Genomic DNA, 20,761 nt, shown 5'->3' on the forward strand with positions numbered 1-20,761 from the left:
GGGCCAGAGAAAGGGAGGGAAAGAGTGTAGGTGCTGCCTGCCTTCTGCCCACTCATTTGTTCCTTTCTTGAAAAAAACCCAGTGGGTGGGCTGTTGGGCATAAGGACAGGGTGGGTTCCTCATCTTAGTTGCTCCATCGCTGTCGTAAATGCCCACTGGCTCCCACTCAGTACTCCAGTGTCTGCCAGTTGGGCTTTTATCAGAACATCTATGAACAAGCGAACATTCCAAAGAGACGTGGAGGGATGGGTGCTGGAGGAGTTGGGTGTGTTGCTGCTGGGAGATGGCAGGACACTACATCTGTCACCTTGCTTTCAGTCTCTCCCGCCCACTCACACCTGACCAGGCTGGGGCACCTGAAGACAGAACAGGCCTACCCTCCGTGAGCTGTGAGTCTTGGCCCCAGGTGCTGTTTTAAAATCCTAGGTTGGAGCTTCCCTGGTGGCACAGTGCTTAAGAATACACCTGCCAATGCAAGGAACACGGGTTCGAGCCTTTGTCTGGGAAGATCCCACATGCCGCGGAGCAACGAAGCCCATGCGCCACAACTACTGAGCCTGAGCTCCAGAGCCCGCGAGCCACAACTCCTGAAGCCCGCGTGCCTAGAGCCCGTGCTGTGCAACAAGAGAAGCCACCGCAGTGAGAAGCCTGTGCACTGCAACAAAGAGTAGCCCCCGCTCGCCACAACTAGAGAAAGCCCGCACGCAGCAACGAAAACCCAATGTAGCCAAAAATAAATAAATAAAAACACCCCAAAAAACCATAGGTTGTATTAATTGTTTAGGTATGGTGACAGGAGACGACACATCAGGAGCCCACTGCCACTGAAAACATAGCTTGTTACTTGCAGTTCCCAAGAGATGGAGGGATGCCATGCCATGCAGGGCCACCTGGGGAGGCACCAGGGACAGTCAGGAGTCAGAGGGAGTGAGGCCAGGAGCTTTTACTGGGGGAAGGCATGGGTGAGGCAGGATAAGCAGGCTAAGCAGGTCAGGATTTTTTTGGTTTAGGCTGGTTTGAATTATTCCAGCAGGTTTGGGGGCCCTGGGGGCTGTCCTAGTGGTCTGGCCAGGGGGAGATTAGGGCAGGGGAACAGTGGCCCAGAGTGAAAGAGCCCCTGAAGGAGGTGATGCGGGCTCCGGATTGGCTAGTTGGCAATGAAAGATGTAATCCTTTGCTCCCTCAGGGAATTGGCGAGTCCTGGGAGGGGCAGTCCCTCCAGGGTCAGCAAGGGCCCAGATGGCAACGCATCAAAACATGTGGTTAATACAGGTGCACACGGCGCCAGCATGAAAGGGAAAAGTGCTCCCATGTGGGAGGAGTAACAGATGAAATGCTCGGGGCAGTCTGGGGAGAAGCAGCTGCCTGCTTTGATGGCTTTGGTTTGGTGTTTGAAGGGGTGAGTCCAGAGAGGGGAGGACGTCTCAGTGGGAGGAGGGGGCTGAGCCACCAAAAATATGACGTGTGGTAGTTAGGGGTGAGGTTGGCTGCAGGCAGAGAGTCCGCCTGGACAGGGGCCCAGTATGGGAAGGCGTCTGCGGGGCTTAGCAGGAAGCAGTTGGGACCCTCAAGTAAGGCCAAAGCAGGTTCTGAATGCCAAGCTGAGGCACTTGGATTTTATTCTGTGTGAGCTGCCAGGGCTGTTTTGCCCTCAGGAATTCTCCTAATGAATTCACAGACTCCTACAGAATGACTCCACTCGGCTGTGTATCATAATCACAGCACTTAATTAACAAATTAGGATGCTGATGTAAATTTATGCTGGATGAAAAATAGAAATCCGCTGTGGCAGGGCTTGAAAATGCAGTGCCTCCCAAGCTTGCAGGTAATGTCGGCGAGTGGAGAGGGCTCTGGGGATCGTGGGGGGCGGCCATGCCCCCAGTGGAGGGGTTGACGGCCTCAGACCTCCAGGGAATCCCATCACGGGAATGGGGTCCAGCGTTGCCAGATCTTCTTTGTTTTCAAGAGAGCCTGGAAATGCAGATCCCTGTTGTGAAATCACTTGGTCGCTTGGCAACGCGTTAGCTAAACTCCGTCCTCCCTATCAGCACAGGGAAAGGCACTGAGAGGCCAGCTGTGTGGACCCTTGGTGGCCTCTTTCTGCTCTCCTGTCACCCCAATTGAATTGTGAGGCTCAGAGAGGAAATGGGGTGATTTCAAGGTGTTCCTCCATTGGGGAACTGAGGCACGGCAGGTCAGGGGTCAGATCTGGCATCCAAAGACCTTCTGTGAGGTCGGAGCGAGCCACTCTGCGGTGCTTCATTGGTATTTCCTCGTTGCCAAGACTCATTAATTCTTTCATTCATTCAGTGACTATTGAGTGCCTGCTGAGTGCCGGCCAAGACCAACACTACACACACAAAGTCAGAAAACGTGATGGGATACTGTCTCAAAGTATATTCTCGTTGTAATTATATTTCAGCAAAACAAAACCTAAAAGGCGCTGTGATCAGTCCCTTATTTTGCTGTCGCCATGTGGGTGATGCTTCCTGCAATGATGCTCTGGCACCAAAGGAGGAAATACTGGTGACCGACAGGGTGGGATGAGGGGGTGATGGGAAGGAGGGACGCGCGAGGCTCTCCCTGCCTACGCCACCTGGGTTGCTTCCGTCCGTGTCCTGGGCTGTGAGCTTCAGGCTATGAGCTCCGTGGCCGGGCCTGAGCCTTCTTGACCTTGGGGGACGCCTGGCACCTCGGGTGATGCTGGCACCGAGCAGGCCCGCAGATGTCCGCCAGGGGAGTGAATCGCATGTGGCGATAGCTGGTTTCGGTGGAGAAGAGTTTAGCCACAACGACCATAGGAAAAGTTCCAGTAGAAACACAGCATTTCAAAATGCAAGTTAAGAGAGTGGGCACAAATGGAGTTTGTAGAATGACCCGACGTTATGGTGACACCATTATTGGGTCTGTGACTGTTTTATTGGTTTCACGATGATCTGGAAAAAGCTGAGAGGTTTTCCTACGGACTGTCAGACTCCTTTGGCACTGTGCCCTGTTGTGGTTGGAATGGACGAAGGGCATGGGCAAAGGCAGGGTGGGGTCATGTTCCTCAGACAACTATCTGTGGGGTGGTTAGATGGCGTCTGGGGAAGCTATGCTCGTAGAAAACGAGCCTGCGCTCACAGTGTGCCTGTGTGTGCTTGCTGTTAGGTCTGTCCTCACTGCCTCCCATCCACATGAGATGGCCAGGTTGTGAATTCTAGATGCTTTATGAACTAAAAAGATCATGGTACCCTCCTTTTAATTACAAATAGGAAGAACAGTAAAGCATACAATTATGACCCAGAAAGTATGAAACAAATTTTTTAAAAATTTGCTGTTTCCCGTCTCTCGTTGAGTGATTGATGGATATCCTCATTTCATTGGCATCTGAAGCACAGGTTCGCCCTGCCTGTTGGATAACCTAGCACGATGTGCACCTGTGTGCGTACGTCTGCACATGTGTGCACGTGTGTGTGTGAAATGTGTCAGAAATTGACGTTAAGATCGGAGCTGTTCACAGAAGGGAGGCTGCCAAGCCCAGGATTGTAGAGCATCAGCCTGCATGGGGCAGGGGGGTGACCTAGACAGGCGGGGCTTGTGCTTTCTACAGCCGCGGGATTCTGTAGGATTAACCCACGGGTGATGCCTGGGAACAATCCCACCCCACTTTACAAGCTGCTCTGAGGAGGACCTCTGTTCACCCCTACGCAGCTGCATCAGAGCGAAAGGCAGTGCTGTCCACAGGGCACGGGGTTTAAGGAAGGATGTGGAGAACACCTTTTGCACGAGGAAATGCAGGGGAGGATTTAGGTGGGCTGAAAATAATGACCCACCTGTGAATCTGACAGAAGCACCGGGGTTGGCGTGGCCTCCTTGTTGAGACTGTCCTTTTGAAATATGTTCTAGGGTATCACTCCTATCCTATTAATTATGTCAGGAACTTAGTAAAGCTGAATAATTAATGATCTCCGTGCACTAGGAACTATAAAATGCCACGTAAATGTTAAGGAGTAAAAATTACTCTGTGTATTAAATAGATACCCTGCTTTAAAAATATTCCATGGTGGGAAGGTTAATTTCCAGAGCAGCTGAAAAGCTTTTTGTTGGACTATGTTCAGAAACTTTTGCCATCTTAAGTACATTTTAGGAGACTGAGGCATTCTGTATCTGAAGTATTTGAAAGACAAATGGCTGTTTGGGATGATGTTGCCTATTGGATTTTGGTAAAGTTGTGTCTGCTTGATTCTCTCTAGCCAGAGGCAGTTTGGGCCCAAAGCCAAGGAAGAGGTCAAGATTATTGAGCACCAAACACAGACCCTGCGGCTGATGCCTCACCTGGCTACGGCCTTGGCCCTGTCCTTCGCCAACAGGTGAGATGCCTCTGGGGGTTTGCCCTCTTGAGGTGAGTCTGCGGCTCTGGCATTAATAGGAGGCAGAAGAGAGAGGCAGGCAGGGGCTTCACTTCTTTTCTTTTGTAAAAACTTTTTTATTTTTTTAAAATTTACCTTTAACTGTGAACACGGAAGAGTCTGTGGTTAAAATCCAGTGCTCAGGTCAAACTTGCCATCTGAATCTCGGTAGTCCATATATCCTGATGATGGGGTCCACGAAGAATTTGGGATGATCCGAACTGACGCTTCTCCAGAGTTTCTAAAAGAAACAGACTCAAACAGTTGAAATTTCTCTACCTCTGAAAACGGTTCTAATTTATACTAATATTTTCAAAAATAGGTCAAGATGTGTACATATGGTGGCGGGCTATTGAATAAAAGAGCAGTAGGGGCTTCCCTGGTGGCGCAGTGGTTGAGAGTCCGCCTGCCGATGCAGGGGACACGGGTTCGTGCCCCGGTCCGGGAAGATCCCACATGCCGCGGAGTGGCTGGGCCCGTGAGCCGTGGCCGCTGAGCCTGCGCGTCCGGAGCCTGTGCTCCGCAACGGGAGAGGCCACAACAGTGAGAGGCCCGCGTAACGCAAAAAAAAAAAAAAAAAGAGCAGTAATAATACTGTAAATTCACACGGAACTTCACATTTTACAGCTGGCTCTTCTTATCTTTGTCTCAGGAGCCTAGACATTGCCTGGGCAGTTGTGGGTCATTACCACATGGTAAAGATCGGAAATTAGGGGATTTGCCTAAGATCACAGGGTCCAGGAGTGGGTGGACTGGGAATGTAACTCCAGACTTTGGACCCTTATCTGTGTTCTTTCCTCCCTGTGCAATCCTGCTTCTTGTGGGAACTACGAGAATTAATTTCTGAATAATTTAGAACTGGCGTGTGTGTGAAACTGACCGCGCCAACGGGTAAGCTGGTGCCAGGGTTTATGAAAAGAAGGTGATTGGAGAGATTCTGCCTCTAGTGTGCTGCTGGCTTGTGGGGCTGCTCAGTGCTGCTGGCCTGGCTGGGAGGAGCTTGGGCGGGCGCCCCTCTGCCCTTATGCGCTCGACACTGGGATACCGGGGTGTGTGAACGGCGAACCCTGCAGACTGAGCTTCGGTAGCAGCACTGAGATTGATCCAAGCCACCTGGAAGAAAATGTAAACCACTCACTTCTAACATCTTCCTTCAAATATTCTTGAATGTCTTTTGAGGTTGAATTTGCATATTGTAAAATGCACAGATTTTATTGCTCAGTGAGTTTTGACAAACATATGCACTGGTGTGATGAACACTTAAACCGAATCCAAAACATTTCCATCACTCCACAAGGTTCCCTCGTGCCCCTCTGCAAGTTGCCCTACTCACCACCACAGCAGAGACAACCACCTTTCTGATTTCTATCCCGATAGCTTTTTCTGCCTGTTCTTGACCTTCATATAAATGGAATCATACAGTATGTCTTTGTGGGTGTGTCCAGCTTATTTCGTTCAATGGAATGTCTTGATGTTCCTCAATGCTGTTGAGAGTTTAATTTTTATTGCTGAGTAGTAACATTCAGTGAATAAACCACATTTTTTTTTTATCCATTTCTGTCACTGATGAACATTCAGGTTGTTTCCAGGCTTTTAGCTACTATGAATAAGCCACAGTGAATATTCTAACACAAGTTTTTCATTTTTCCTAGGGTAAATGCTTAGAGAGGACTTGCTGGGTGTTGGGTATGTGTATGTCTAACTTCATAAGAAACTACCTGTTTTTCAGGGAGGTAGGACCATTTTATGCTCTCTTGGGCAATATATGGGAGTTCCAATTGCTCTGCATCCTTGCCAGCCATTGTTATGATCAGGTTTTGTCTTGCTTTGTTTTAATTTTAGTTTATTTTGGTCTTTCTAATAGTTGAATTTTATTACCCTAATAACTAATGACATTGAGTGAGTATCTTTTCATGTGCTTATTTGCCATCTGTATATTTTCCTCACCCATTTTTTAAAAGTTATTTTTATTTATTTATTTATTGGCTGCATTGTGTCTTTGTTGCTGTGCGTGGGCTTTCTCTAGTTTCGGCGAGCAGGGGCTACTCTTCGTTGCGGTGCACGGGCTTCTCATTGTGGTGGCTTCTCTTGTTGTGGAGCACAGGCCCTAGGTGCACGGGCTTCAGTATTTGTGGTGTGCAGGCTCAGTAGTTGTGGTTCGCGGGCTCTAGAGCACAGGCTCAGTAGTTGTGGCGCACAGGCTTAGTTGCTCTGCAGCATGTGGGATCTTCCTGGACCAGGGCTAAAACCCGTGTCCCCTGCACTGGCAGGCGGATTCTTAACCACTGCGCCACCAGGGAAGTCCCACACCCATTTTTAAATTGGGGTATTTATTTTCTTATTGTTGAGTGTCAGAGTTCTTTTTATACTCTGGATAGATTCATATATGTGATTTGCAACTATTTTCTCCCAGTCTGTCACTTTGGCTTTTATTTTCTTAAAAGTGTCTTGATCAGAGCAATAGTTTTTAATTTTGATTTGATTTGATAGCTTTAAATTTTGATTTGTCTTGAAATTGGGTAATGTGAGTTCTTTTTCAGAATTGTTTTGACTCTTCTCATTCCTTTTTGCCTGTACTTATACGTGTTAGAATCATCTTGTAAATATCTACAGGAAAGATGGCTGGCATTTTGCTTGGGATTGTGTTGAACCTGTAGATCAAATTGGGGAGAACTGACTTCTTAATGTTGAGACTGCCAATTCATGAACACCGTGTATCTTTCCATTTTTAAAGGTCTTCTTAGATTTCTCGCTCCAGTGTTTTGTAATTTTCAACACACAGATTCTGCACATATTTTGTTATATTTATACCTAAGCATTTTACTTTTCTTTGGTGAAATTGTTTATTTCTAGTATATGGGAATAGTATTTACTTTAGTATATTGATCTACAATCTTGTTTGTACATTTTAATACATATAGCATTCTTCAGATTACCTATTTCTTCTTGAATGGATTTTTATTTACTTCATCTAATTTGTCAAACTTACGGCAATAGTGTTGGTTGTGGTATTCCTTTATCATCCTTTTAATGTCTGTGGAATCAGTAGTGATTTCGTCTCTTTCATTCCTGATATTTTGTTCTCTCTCTCCCTCATCAGTTTGTATAGGTTTATCAATTACATTGCTTTTTCAAAAAAACAGATTTGATACAATTGATTTTCTCTACTGTTTTTCTGCTTTTAATTTTCTTGATATCTCCTCCAATGTTTGTTATTTCTTTCCTTCTACTTGCTTTGCTTTAATCTCTTCTCACTCTCTCTTAAGGTGAGAGGTTAGGTTACTGCTTTGAGACCTTTCTTCTTGCCTAATCATTTAGTACTAAAATTTCTCTGTAAGCATTACTCTAGCTGCATCCCTCTGCTTTTGATACGTTGTATTTTCATTCAGTACAAAATAGTTCACAGTTTTCCTTGAGACTTCTGCTTTGACTGCTTTGGTTATTTGGAAGTACTGTCATGGTCCAAGAACATATTATGAAGGATTCTGTTCTTTCAAATTTAAGGCCCAGAAGACACACACACACACACACACACACACACACACACCCCTAACACATTCCACATTGCGAAGAATATATATTCTGTTATAGTTGGGACGATAGTTCTATAAATGCCAATTAGGTTAAGTTGGTTGGTTGTGCTCTGCAGACTATATACATCCTTTCTGATTTTCTGCCTACTTGTTCCATCAATGGCTGAGAGAAAGGGGTTGGCATTTGCAGCTATAATTATAAATTGGTCCATTTCTTCTTTCAGTTTCATTAGTTTTTGTCTCAAGGATTTTGACGTTTTTTAGATGCATATACATGTAAGGATTATTATATTTTCTTGGACAATGATCCCTTTATCGTTATGTAATTTTTCTCTTAATCCCTGAAAATATTCCTTGTCCTGAAGTCTATTTTGTTATATTAATATAGCTACTCCAGGTTCCTTTTATTTAGTGTTTTCATGGTACGTCTTTTTCATACGTTCATTTTTAACCTGGCTATATTTTTAAAGTGGGTTTCTTTGTAAAACAGAGGATAGTTAGGTCTTGATTTTTTTATCCAACTTGAAAATCTCTGACTTTTAGTGGGTGTGTTTAGACCAATTGTATTTAAAGTGATTGTTGATATGTTTGGATTAAAATCCACACTGATAGCTGATTTTTATTTTTTCCATCTGTTTTTTTGTTTCTTTTTCCTTTTTTTCTGCCTGCTCTTAGGTTAAATGAATATTGTTTATTATTCCATGTTATCTCTTTGATTGACGTTATTTATACTACTTTTGGAAATATTTTCCTTGTTGACCCAGCGTTTACAGTATACATCTTTACTGAATTAGAGTCTCTGTTGAACTATTATACTGCTTCCCCTGTCGTGTATGGACCTAAAACAGTATATTCCAAATTCCTCCCTTCCATCCCTTTTTCTGCTATTGTTGTCACATAATTTACTTTTAAATATGCTGCAAACACACAATATATTGCTACTGTTTTTCTTTTACATAGTTCTGTCTTAGAGCAATTAAAAATCAGTAAAATTGAATTTTATTTTACCTTTATTCAATTGCTAACACTGTTAATTTACTTGTATAGATCCAAATTTCTAATTGATACCATATTTGTTCTGCCCGAAGAACTTCTAACATTTCTTGTAGAATAGGTCTGCTAGCAGCGAATTCTCCCGATTGTTTTTTTTTTTTTTTTTTGAGAAAGTCTTTATTTCTCCTTTCTTGAAAAAAGACATTACCAATATGTACAGAGTTCTGGGTTGATAGTTTATTTTTCTTTGAGCATCTTAATGATCTCACTCTATAGGCTTCTTGATTCCTTGATTCTCATGAGAAAACAGCCATCATTTTTCTGGCTGTTTCCCTATATTCCCCATATATGCCCACTTAAACTGCTTTTGAGATTTTCTCTTTTTCTTTGATGTTCAGAGTTTGATTATGTTGGCCTAGGTGTGGTTTTGTGGTTTTGTGTGTCTGTGCTGTTTGGAGTTTGTGGAGCCTCTGGGATCTGTGGGTTGAAGTTTTTCATCAAATTTGGAAATACTTTGGCCATTATTTCTTTAAATATTTTTTCTGCCCCATTCTTTCTTTCCTTCCTATACAGATGTCAACCTGCTTCATACTGTCCTACATGTCACTGAAGTTATGTTCTTTGTTTTCTTTCTACTTCAATTTGGATAATGTCCATGGATCTGTCTTCAAGTTCTCTGTTTCTTTCGTACACAATGTCCAATCTACTAAAAAGGGCTGGTTCCTCCCTGGAATTCAGCTCATCAAGGCTCCCTGCAGCATTTGTTCTTTGGGAAAATACAATTTTTATTTTATCCACTTTCCTTCTTACTGTTATTAAGGGAACAAAAGTCTCTGGTGTCCTTTTATATCTTAACCCTGTGACACTTCTGTTAACCTCAACGATTCCATCTGAAGTTGTCACTAACTCTCTACAAAGTGTCCCTCACCCCATTATACCCCTTTTGCCTTCACCCTTCCAGCCTGGCTTCAACTAAGCCAGATATTTCTTGACACAGAGGCTGGTTTCCAGTGGTTCTCTGATGTGCTTTTTAAAAACTACAGACTCTGTGCACCCACTCCCATGATGCGAATTCACCTGGTCTAGGGAGCATCCCAAGGAGTCCAGAGTGTGTGTCCTTAAGCTCTTTGGTGATTCTTATGAGCAGCCAGAGCTGAGGACCACAGGAACTTTTTAGGGAGTTTCCTAGCGTGACCTGGAAATAAATTTTGCTAACAGTTAACAAGCAGCAGTATTAAATTAGCATGAACATGTATACTGGATCAAGATAATCTGACAGTGAAACCTAAGAATGTTTTGCATGCATGCCAAAGGCAAAGAAAATTCTTCTTTGAATCTTTTGCCCTGTAGAACTTGTGACTATTATGAAGAGGCAAGGCTATCTATACATTCACTTCTTAATCCACTATTTACAAATCCATGACACGAGAAGTTACTAGACCACATAACAAAGAGGCACTATGTGTTCCTCATTTATAGTTTATATAGGTATAAAATACATATTTGTATATATGTATATGTGAGTTTATAGATATATACACTTATATACACCCATCTTTATATGTAACAAAAGTGTTATATGTATCAACATGTTTTTTTCCTTCAGCTCCATTGTTATTTTTTAGACTGATGTAAGCGTCATATACCTGGATTTTGTAAGAACTGTGTTGTCACTATTAATAAAAATTAAAGTTTCTCTTGATTTTAGGGAGATACTCCTCAAAGGCAGAGAAGTAGAGAAGTAGAGATCACCGTTCCAGGTTTAGGTTTCAAGGGAGAAAGGAGAAGTAATAAATGGAAATTGACTAGTAAAAAATAAAAAATCACGGAGCCCTTACCATGTGCCATGCATGGGTGAGACAGTGTTGAACAGGACACATCAGACATATGTCCTCACCGAGCTGTCAGTCTAATTGCCCCCGGGACCTTCCTGATTTCCTTGACCTTCACCTCCCTGGGCCTTCTGTGGTCTCTGACCGAGTTCCGTGTCCCCCTCATGGCTCTGTTTTCTTCCCCTGTGCCTCCTCGGTGGCAGCAGTGGATTGACCCACTGAAAATCTGGTTAAAGGAATCCCCAGGACGAAGTGCCTCAGCTATGGGGGGAGGAGAGGTTGTCTGTGTTTTGAAACAGTGCCGGGAGAAGTTGTTTCTGTGACAAAATCCGGCCCTCCCATTTCTCATTCACCATGCCTGTTGCCTCGCCTCCAACTGGTAAAGCAATAGTTTAATGAAGTTGGTTGTTACATGACAAATGCTAAGTACCTCTCCCCCCTACACACCCCACTTTTAAAAAACTAAGGTTATCAAACCTTGGTTAGAGGTCCCATCTCTCAATTCCCGTGGACCTAATTCTGCCAATCAACTGGCTTCAGTTTCAGGGTCTGGGTAACTTGAGTTTTGATGGGTTAGATGTTTGTTCAATGCATTGGGTCCCGCTCAAGTGCAGAGAAACACTCGTGAGCATCCAGACCTTCAGGTGTATGTGGCTGGAGTGGGAAAAACAGGCCACTAGCCCGTCAGCGGCCCTGTCTCTCTTCCCATCTAATGTGACAAAAGCACAGATAGTCAGAGCTTCACGTCACAGTAACACACAGGTCACGGAAGTGAAATGGGACAGCTTCTTTCAGGGCACATCACATATATTCGTGTCTTCAGCAACCTTACGGCACCTTGCTAGTAGGGGTGCCAGGTAAAATACAGCCTCCCAGCTAACGCTGAGTTTCAGGTAGCCAACGCACACCTTTGTAGTCTAAGCATGTTCCCATGACTGCGACAGGGAGTGTGCCCTTAAGCTAAAGATTATGCGTTGTTTATGTGAAATTCACATTTTACTGGGCGTGCTCTGTTTCTGTTTGTAGAGTCTGGCACTCCTGCTGGAGTTGGACGTGGTCCCTGCCCATGGAGCTTGTGCTGCCTTGTCTAGGGTTTGACAATAGCGGGGCAGCAAGTGGACCTGGTTCCTGACCCCCTTCCGTGCCCATCGCCTCCACAAGCCTGGAGACTGGGGGAAGGGGGAAGGACCTGCTTGGCCCCTAGTGAGCCCCCTTCCCCCTACCCAACCCCCTACCCCGCCCCACTCATGTTCTCCTAGCCTTGACAAGGAGGGGACAGAACCGGCTGGCCTTTGGTGCCTGTTTGCTCTGGAAGAGGTGGGACCCATCTCCCCACTGCCTGCCGAGCTGCCGAGCAGAGCCAGCCCAGTGGGGAGGGGACTGTCTCAGCGGGGGCATCTGTGCCAGGTGACGGACGGCCACCTGAGGAGCCTGCCAGGGCTCTCCCCCGCTCTCTCTCTCTTCAGAACTGCAGAGCTTTGCCCTCGTCCCCACATCACACCACCTGTGTGTCAGGTCCCTCTCTGGGCCCTGAGGACTTGGCAGCCGACAGCAAGGTCACAGCCCTGCCTGGGTGGCCACGTGGCCAGGGAGGATTCCTGTTTTCCCTTTGGCTGTGGGTGCCCATCCTTGGGTCACTTATTAACCTCCGTGGGGCTGCTTCCCACTGCTGAGGCTCCAGTGTCGTGCGTGCATCCTGGTCCAGCGCCTTGCCTGTGGGCCCTGGCGTCTGGGTCTTACTGGACCTACAAGCTGATGCCCTCTGTGTACTCACTCACAGACTGTGACCGTAATTAATGACTGTGGTGGGAATACATGTTCGATAACTGTTAGCTGCTGTCGGGCCATCACCCCCAAGACGCCTCAGACTTCCCACCCCCGTCCTGTCAGTTTCCGCATTCGGGTGATTTTTCCTCCCTACACTAAAAGCACTCGAAGCTCACCTTTCCTGGCATCGCGCCTGGACCCTCCCCAGCTCCCTCTCTTGCCTCCCTGCCCCGCACGTCCAGCCTGGCCCTCATCAAATCTGTTCTCCGCAAGCACAAGGCCCGAGATGAGATCTGAATTCTCACCTGCCTGCTGGGACCCTCCTGCGGCTTCTGTATTGGATGAAACTCACTCCCTCATGTGGCCTCAGGGCACCTTCCCCTGCCTGGCCCCTGCTGCCCCCAGCCACTCGTTGTGTCTTCTGTCCTCCACCCTGTGCTCAGCCTCACCCCTGCTTCAGCCTCTCTTATAGGCAGCCTCCGCACCGTGCCCTGTCACTCACGCCTCACATCCTTGCCTCCCGTCACCTGGTAGCTCATTGTCATCCTTTGAGACACAGTTCAGCTTGTCATCTCCTCCAAGTCACCTTTTTCCCTGAGCTCCTTCTGGAATCAGGAGCCCTCTGTAAGCTTCTTGGAGCAGCGTCCCAGGCTCCTTTTTTTTTTTTTTTTTTGCGGTACGCGGGCCTCTCACCATTGTGGCCTCTCCCGTTGCGGAGCACAGGCTCCGGACGCACAGGCTCAGCAGCCATGGCTCACGGGACCAGCCGCTCTGCGGATGTGGGATCTTCCCGGACCGGGGCACGAACCTGCGTCCCCTGCATCGGCAGGTGGACTCTCAACCACTGCGCCACCAGGGAAGCCCCCGGGCTCCTTTTTTCATTTCACCATTACTCATGGTTTGTGGTTATGAATTCTTCCAGCATAGAAATCGTGGATTCTTAATTTGGCATCTCCATGTGCTAAGAGTGCTGGCTCTCTGCATGAGATACTTCAGCTCAACTGAATGAAATCACCTTGTGTGATTACATCACTCTTGGTGGAGCCCAGGGCTGGCTGGCCAGGGCGGTTGGTCACTGAAATCTCCGCTTGGAATCATCTAGTGGGATTTGCTACAAAAATGAACTTCCTAGCTTAGAAAGTGACCAACAACTTAAAAATAAATCAATATCTGTGGTGTGCCAGCCAAAAGGAGTATTTTGGGTTTGCCTCTCCTGTTATTTATTCCAGCCCAAATGGGCAGTTCAGTAGTCCAAGCTGGGTTCCAGGCCAGGAGGGGCCACAGCACCATCGTGCTGCTGTCTTTATATTGGATCCAGTCCTACTGTTTTTGCCCAACACCTGCAAGGATAAAATTAAGACAATAGCTAATACATATTCAATTGCATACCACATACCAGGCACTGTCCTAAGGTTTTTACATGGAGTAACTCATTTAATGCCTCATGACAACTCAACAAATTTCTCTCTCTCTTTTTTTAAATAACATCTTTATTGGAGTATAATTGCTTTACAGTGGTGTGATGTCTCCATAGCACCTACGTAAAGCGGTGCCTGTCACAAAGTAAGGTCTCACTGATATTTGTTGAATAAATGAATGGGTGGAATGATACTTCACAGTTTCAGAAATTCACTGAAGTCCTGTCCTTATCAAAAAATGGGGCTCAGGATAGTTAAGCCCCTTAGAGTTCCTTCACCAAATGAAGACTGTCTATAACTATATATCAAATACTACATATAGTATTTGATAGTATTTATAGTACTGTTTATGATACTACCAAACTGTGTTTTTAATATAGTCCTGAACTCTTATTGCCAAAATGCCTTGTTTGCTCTTTTTATGTAATACAGATTTTTGTAAATTGAATCCTGCCCTCTTGCTGACTTAACTGTTTTAGAGATACTCCATCTGCATTTCTAATGAGTCTTGCCTCGATGGTGGGTTCTGATTCTTCAAATGGACATAAACTATAAGGAAATATTTCACGTTTCTAGAAGCATTCACCTAAATAAACAGGTTTGGAAATGAAGAATGTTTTTGCCACAGTATCTCTATTTTCCAATTTATCTCTGGGCCCCTCTGAGTTTCTTGCATCAGACTTTCTTAAGACATGTGCCTCTTGGACTCTTACACACCCTGAACACAGAAGGGTTTCTCAGAGCTCCTTGGCACGCAGACGTGAGAGCTTGATAGCGGATAAGCGCCACCAGGGGAACCGCTCTGTCTGGCAGATGGAGGCTCTTCCTCAGCAGGGCCCATGTCCTGCCAGTGTTAAGTAAAATCACAGGCCAGCATTGCAAAGAAATCTTACCAGCTCTCTGCTAAGAGAGTCTCATGATTCTTTTTTTTCTTAGCTGATTTATTTCTTCTTTACCACCCATTTTTACCCTGGGGAACATCGAGGGGAGTGTGTGTGTGTGTCTATGGTTAGGGAGGTCGGAGGGGAATCATATATACATTTTTTTAAATGACCAGGCCTGGGATTCTCTGAGCATCCTTGTATTGCAGCCACAGCCCAGGGCATGGGTGACTATATTCTAGCATAGGTTTAGAATGTTATTAACTTCCTCAGGGCACTGATATGCACGTTACTTATCATGAAAAGAGAGTGGTATTTAGGGCTGGAGAACCCTAGGTTTGAATCCTAGCTCTTTCCTAACATAAGTGAGACCTTGACTTAGGTATGCAACCTCAGTTGAGCCTCAGTTTCCCCATCTGCAAAGTGGGGATATGACTTCCTATTTCATACAGTCGTTGTGAGGATCAAGTCAGATGATAAATGCAGAAGCTCTTTGCTTATAGTAGTTGCTTCATACGATTAGGTTTCTTTTCATCCGAGTGCGATTAAACACATGGTGGTTTCCACGTTTTGTCAATTTGCCCAGCTCAACGGCTTCAGTTCTGAGGTTGCATGGTCTTTTTTGTTTGCTGTAACGTGAGGTCCAATGCAACATCTTTTGCATGTGCAGGATTTATTGAGGAAACAAGGATGTTTAGACATTATAAGATTATTCTGTAGATGGAAGATGGTAAATACCTTGAGCCAAAATTGATCTTTGCCATTCAGAAAAGGAAAGACAAGCCACAGAACGGGAGGAAATATTTGTAATATGTATATCTGACAATGGGGTATTATCCAGAATATGTAAAGAACACTAAAAATAAAATTCAACTAAAAATAAGATGGGTAAGCCGCTAGAACATGGGCAAAAGATTTGAATAGGTACTTAACAAAAGAAGATTGTATGGTCAGACAGTAGACACATGAAAAGATGTTCTTTGATCATTAGTTATCCAGGAAATGCAAATTCAAACCATGAGGATTACCATGACATATCCACTAGAATGACTAAAATAAAAGGACTGCAAAGATGGCTTGTTGGCGGGCACGTGGAACAACTAGGACTCCCATACACTGCTGGTGGGAGTGTAAAATTGTACAACCACTTTGGAAAATTGTTTGCCAGTTTCTTAAAAAGTTAAAAATACCTCTTCCATATGACCCAGTCACTTCACTCCTACATATTTACTCAAGAGGAATGAAGACATATGTCTCCTCTAAGATTTTTACATGAATTTTCATAGCAGCTTTATTTGTAATAGCTCCAAACTGGAAACAACAAAAATGTTCAACAACAAGTGAATGCACAAATGAAATGTAATCTATGCATTGCATAGAATGGAATTCTAGTCAGCAATAAAAAGAAACAGCTACCAATACATTGCTCAGTATGGATGGATGAATCTCAAGACAATATGCTCATTGAAAGAAGCAAGACATAACATACACTGTATAATTCCATTTGCATAAAATGCAAACTAATCCGTACTGACAAAGATTGATCAGTGGTTGTCTGAAGATGGGGGTGGAGGAAGGGATGGTTTGCAAAAAGGGATGAGGAATTTTCTGAAAATCGTTAGAAATATTCTGTAGCTTGATTGTGGTGGTGTTCTCATGGGTGCATAGAGTTGTCAAAACTCTCTACATGGTGCACTTTGAATAATGAAGTCTGTTGGGAATAAATCAATCCTCAGTAATGTTGATAAGGAAAAAAAGATAAATTGTTAGTTTAAAGCAAAAATAGCAATAAAATTTATAACATGTAGAATATATTTTTGTCTCAACAGTGACATCATGGATGGCAGAATGAAAACGAATTATATATTGTTGTAAGGTTCTTATATTATCCTTGACGTGGTATAACAGTATGTGAGGGGAAAATGTGGTCAGTTAAAGATGCATGTTTTAGGCCACAGAAAAATTGCTGGAAAAAAATTAGTAACACAGTTTAAAATCCAGCAATGCAATACTAAAGATTATTCAATTAATCAAGGAGCACAGGGAAAAGAACATATGGGATAAATAGGGGAAAAATTACAAGATAATAGTTTAAAACTCAATCGCATTAATAATTACACTGAGTGTAAATGATTTAAACACTCCTATTTTCAAATTGTTAGATATGATAAATTAAGACTGAACTAGATGCTGTCTACAAGAAACCCACTTAAAATTAAAGACAAAGAGGTTAAAAGTATGAGAATAAAAAATTTATACCTGCAAACATTAACCATAAAAGAGTTGGAGTGGCTATACTAATATTAGATAGACTTCAGAAGGAATATTACCAGAGATATAGAGGATCACTTCATAATGATAAAGCAGTCTACTCATCAAGAAGACGTAACAATCTAAATGTGTATGGATTCCACGAAATAGCATCAAAATACATGAAGCAAAAATGGAAAGTACTGAAAGGAAAAATTAACAAATCCTAAATTATAGTTACAGACATCAGTCCTTTTCTCTGAGACATTGATATAATAAACAGAACACCAGTAATGATATAAATCACATGAACAACATTACTAACAAACTTGACGTAATGACATTTATTGAAAACTCTACCCAGCAAGAGCAGAATACACATTCTTTTTTTTTTAACATCTTTATTGGAGTGTAATTGCTTTACAATGTCATGTTAGTTTCTGCTGTATAACAAAGTGAATCAGCTATATGTACACATATACCCCCATATCCCTTCCCTCTTGTGTCTCCCTCCCTCCCTCCCTATCCTGCCTCTCTAGGAGGTCACAAAGCACCGAGCTGATCTCCCTGTGCTATGCGGCTGCTTCCCACTATCTATTTTCCATTTGGTAGTGTACATATGTCAATACCACTCTCTCACTTTGTCTCAGCTTACCCTTCCCCCTCCCCGTGTCCTCAAGTTCATTCTCTACGTCTGCGTCTTTATTCTTGTCCTGCCCCTAGGTACTTCAGAAACTTTTTTTTTTTTAGATTCCATATATATGTGTTAGCATATGGTATTTGTTTTTCCCTTTCTGACTTACTTCATTCTGTATGACAGACTCTAGGTCCATCCACCTCATTACAAGTAGCTCAATTTCGTTTCTTTTTATGGCTGAGTAATATTCTATTGCATATATGTGCCACATCTTCTTTATCCATTCATCTGTCGATGGAAACTTAGGTTGCTTCCATGTCCTGGCTATTGTAAATAGAGCTGCAATGAACATTGTGGTACATGACTTTTTGAATTATGGTTTTCTCAGGGTATATGCCCAGTAGTGGGATTGCTGGGTCGTATGGTAGTTCTGTTTTTAGTTTTTAAGAAACCTCCATACTGTTCTCCATAGTGGCTGTATCAATTTACATTCCCACCAACAGTGCAAGAGGGTTCCCTTTTCTCCACACCCTCTCCAGCATTTATTGTTTCTAGATTTTTTGATGATGCCCATTCTGATTGGTGTCAGAATATCTCATTGTAGTTTTGATTTGTATTTCTCTAAAGATTAATGATGCTGAGTATTCTTTCATGTGTTTGTTGGCAATCTGTATATCTTCTATGGAGAAATGTCTGTTTAGGTCTTCTGCCCATTTTTGGATTGGGTTGTTTGTTTTTTTTTTGATATTGAGCTGCATGAGCTGCTTGTAAATTTTGGAGATTAATCCTGTGTCAGTTGCTTCATTTGCAGATATATTATCCCATTCTGAGTGTTGTCTTTTCGTCTTGTTTATGGTTTCCCTTGCTGTGCAAAAGCTTTTAAGTTTCATTAGGTCCCATTTGTTTATTTTTGTTTTTATTTCCATTTCTCTAGGAGGTGGGTCAAAAAGGATCTTGCTGTGATTTATGTCATAGAGTGTTCTGCCTATGTTTTCTTCTAAGAGTTTGATAGTGTCTGGCCTTACATTGACGTCTTTAATCCATTTTGAGTTTCTTTTTGTGTATGGTGTTAGGGAGTGTTCTAATTTCATTCTTTTACATGTAGCTGTCCAGTTTTCCCAGCACCACTTATTGAAGAGGCTGTCTTTTCTCCATTGTATATTCTTGCCTCCTTTATCAAAGATAAGGTGACGATATGTGCATGAGTTTATGTCTGGGCTTCCTATCCTGTTCCATTAATCTATATTTCTGTTTTCATGCTAGTACCATATTGTCTTGATTACTGTAGCTTTGTAGTATAGTCTGAAGTCAGAGAGCCTGATTCCTCCAGCTCCGTTTTTCTTTCTCAAGATTGCTTTGGCTATTCGGGGTTTTTTGTGTTTCCATACAGATTGGGAATTTTTTTGTTCTAGTTCTCTGAAAAATGCCATTGGTAGTTTGATAGGGATTGCATTGAATCTGTAGATCACTTTGGGTAGTATAATCATTTTCACAATGTTGATTCTTCCAATCCAAGAACACGATATATCTCTCCATCTGTTTGTATCATCTTTAATTTCTTTCATCAGTGTCTTATATTTTTCTGCATAGAGGAATTTTGTCTCTTTAGGTGGGTTTATTCCTAGATATTTTATTCTTTTTGTTGCAGTGGTAAATGGGAGTGTTTTCATAATTTCACTTTCATATTTTTCATCATTAGTGTATAGGAATGCAAGAGATTTTTGTGCATTTTATATCCTGCTACTTTACCAAATTCACTGATTATCTCTAGTAGATTTCTGGTAGCATCTTTAGGATTCTCTATGTATAGTATCATGTCATCTGCAAACAGTGACAGCGTTACTTCTTTTTTTCTGATTTGGATTCCTTTTATTTCTTTTTGTTCTCTGATTGCTGTGGCTAAAACTTCCAAAACTATGTTGAATAATAGTGGTGAGAGTGGGCAACCTTGTCTTGTTCCTGATCTTAGTGGAAATGGTTTCAGTTTTTCACCATTGAGGACGATGTTGCCTGCGCTTTTGTCATATATGGCCTTTATTATGTTGAGGTAAGTTCCCTCTACGCCTACTTTCTGGAGGGTTTTTATCATAAATCAGTGTTGAATTCTGTCACAAGCTTTCTCTGCATCTATTGAGATGATCATATGGTTTTTCTCCTTCAATTTGTTAATATGGTGTATCACATTGATCGATTTGCATATATTGAAGAATCCTTGCATTCCTGGGATAAACCCCACTTGATCATGGTGTATTATCCTTTTAATGTGCTGTTGGATTCTGTTTGCTAGTATTTTGTTGAGGATTTTTGCATCTATGTTCATCAGTGATACTGGCCTGTAGTTTTCTTTCTTTGTGACCTCTTTGTCTGGTTTTGGTATCAGGGAGATGGTGGCCTCGTAGAATGAGTTTCGGAGTGTTCCTTCCTCTGCTATATTTTGGAAGAGTTTGAGAAGCACAGGTGTTAGCTCTTCTCTAAGTGATAGAATTTGCCTGTGAAACTATCTGGTCCTGGGCTTTTGTTTGTTGGAAGATTTTTAATCACAGTTTCAATTTCAGTGCCTGTGATTGGTCTGTTCATATTTTCTATTTCTTCCTGGTTCAGTCTCAGAACGTTGTGCATTTCTAAGAATTTGTCCATTTCTTCCCGGGTGTCCATTTTATTGGTATAGAGTTGCTTGTAGTAATCTCTCATGATCCTTTGTATTTCTGCAGTGTCAGTCGTTACTTCTTCTTCATTTCTAATTCTATTGATTAGAGTCATCTCCCTTTTTTTCTTGACTACTCTGGCTAATGGTTTATCAATTTTGTTTATCTTCTCAAAGAACCAGCTTTTAGTTTATTGATCTTTGCTATCGTTTTCTTCATTTCTTTTTCATTTATTTCTTATCTGATCTTTATGATTTTTTTCCTTCTGCTAACTTTGGTGTTTTTTGTTCTCCTTTCTGTAATTGCTTTAGGTGTAAGGTCAGGTTGTTTATTTGAGATGTTGGTTGTTTCTTAAGGTAGGATTGTATTGCTATAAACTTCCCTCTTAGAACTGCTTTTGCTGCATTCCATAGG

The 20,761-nt window shown here is 43.0% G+C and overlaps 1 protein-coding gene across 1 annotated transcript in view; it reads left to right on the plus strand.

Moving 5' to 3' along the window:
* ACOXL (acyl-CoA oxidase like) overlaps positions 1–20,761 on the plus strand; it is a 332,334-nt gene that overhangs the window by 169,679 nt on the left and 141,894 nt on the right. Inside the window, 1 exon segment of the mRNA XM_027129018.1 lies at positions 4,236–4,352. Coding sequence (XP_026984819.1) covers positions 4,236–4,352 — 117 coding nt within the window.

This window comes from Aethalodelphis obliquidens, unplaced genomic scaffold (assembly GCF_003676395.1).
Source record: "Aethalodelphis obliquidens isolate GAN/ISIS:26980383/991018 unplaced genomic scaffold, ASM367639v1 scaffold35, whole genome shotgun sequence".
In the NCBI taxonomy this organism is placed as follows: Eukaryota; Metazoa; Chordata; class Mammalia; order Artiodactyla; family Delphinidae; genus Aethalodelphis; species Aethalodelphis obliquidens.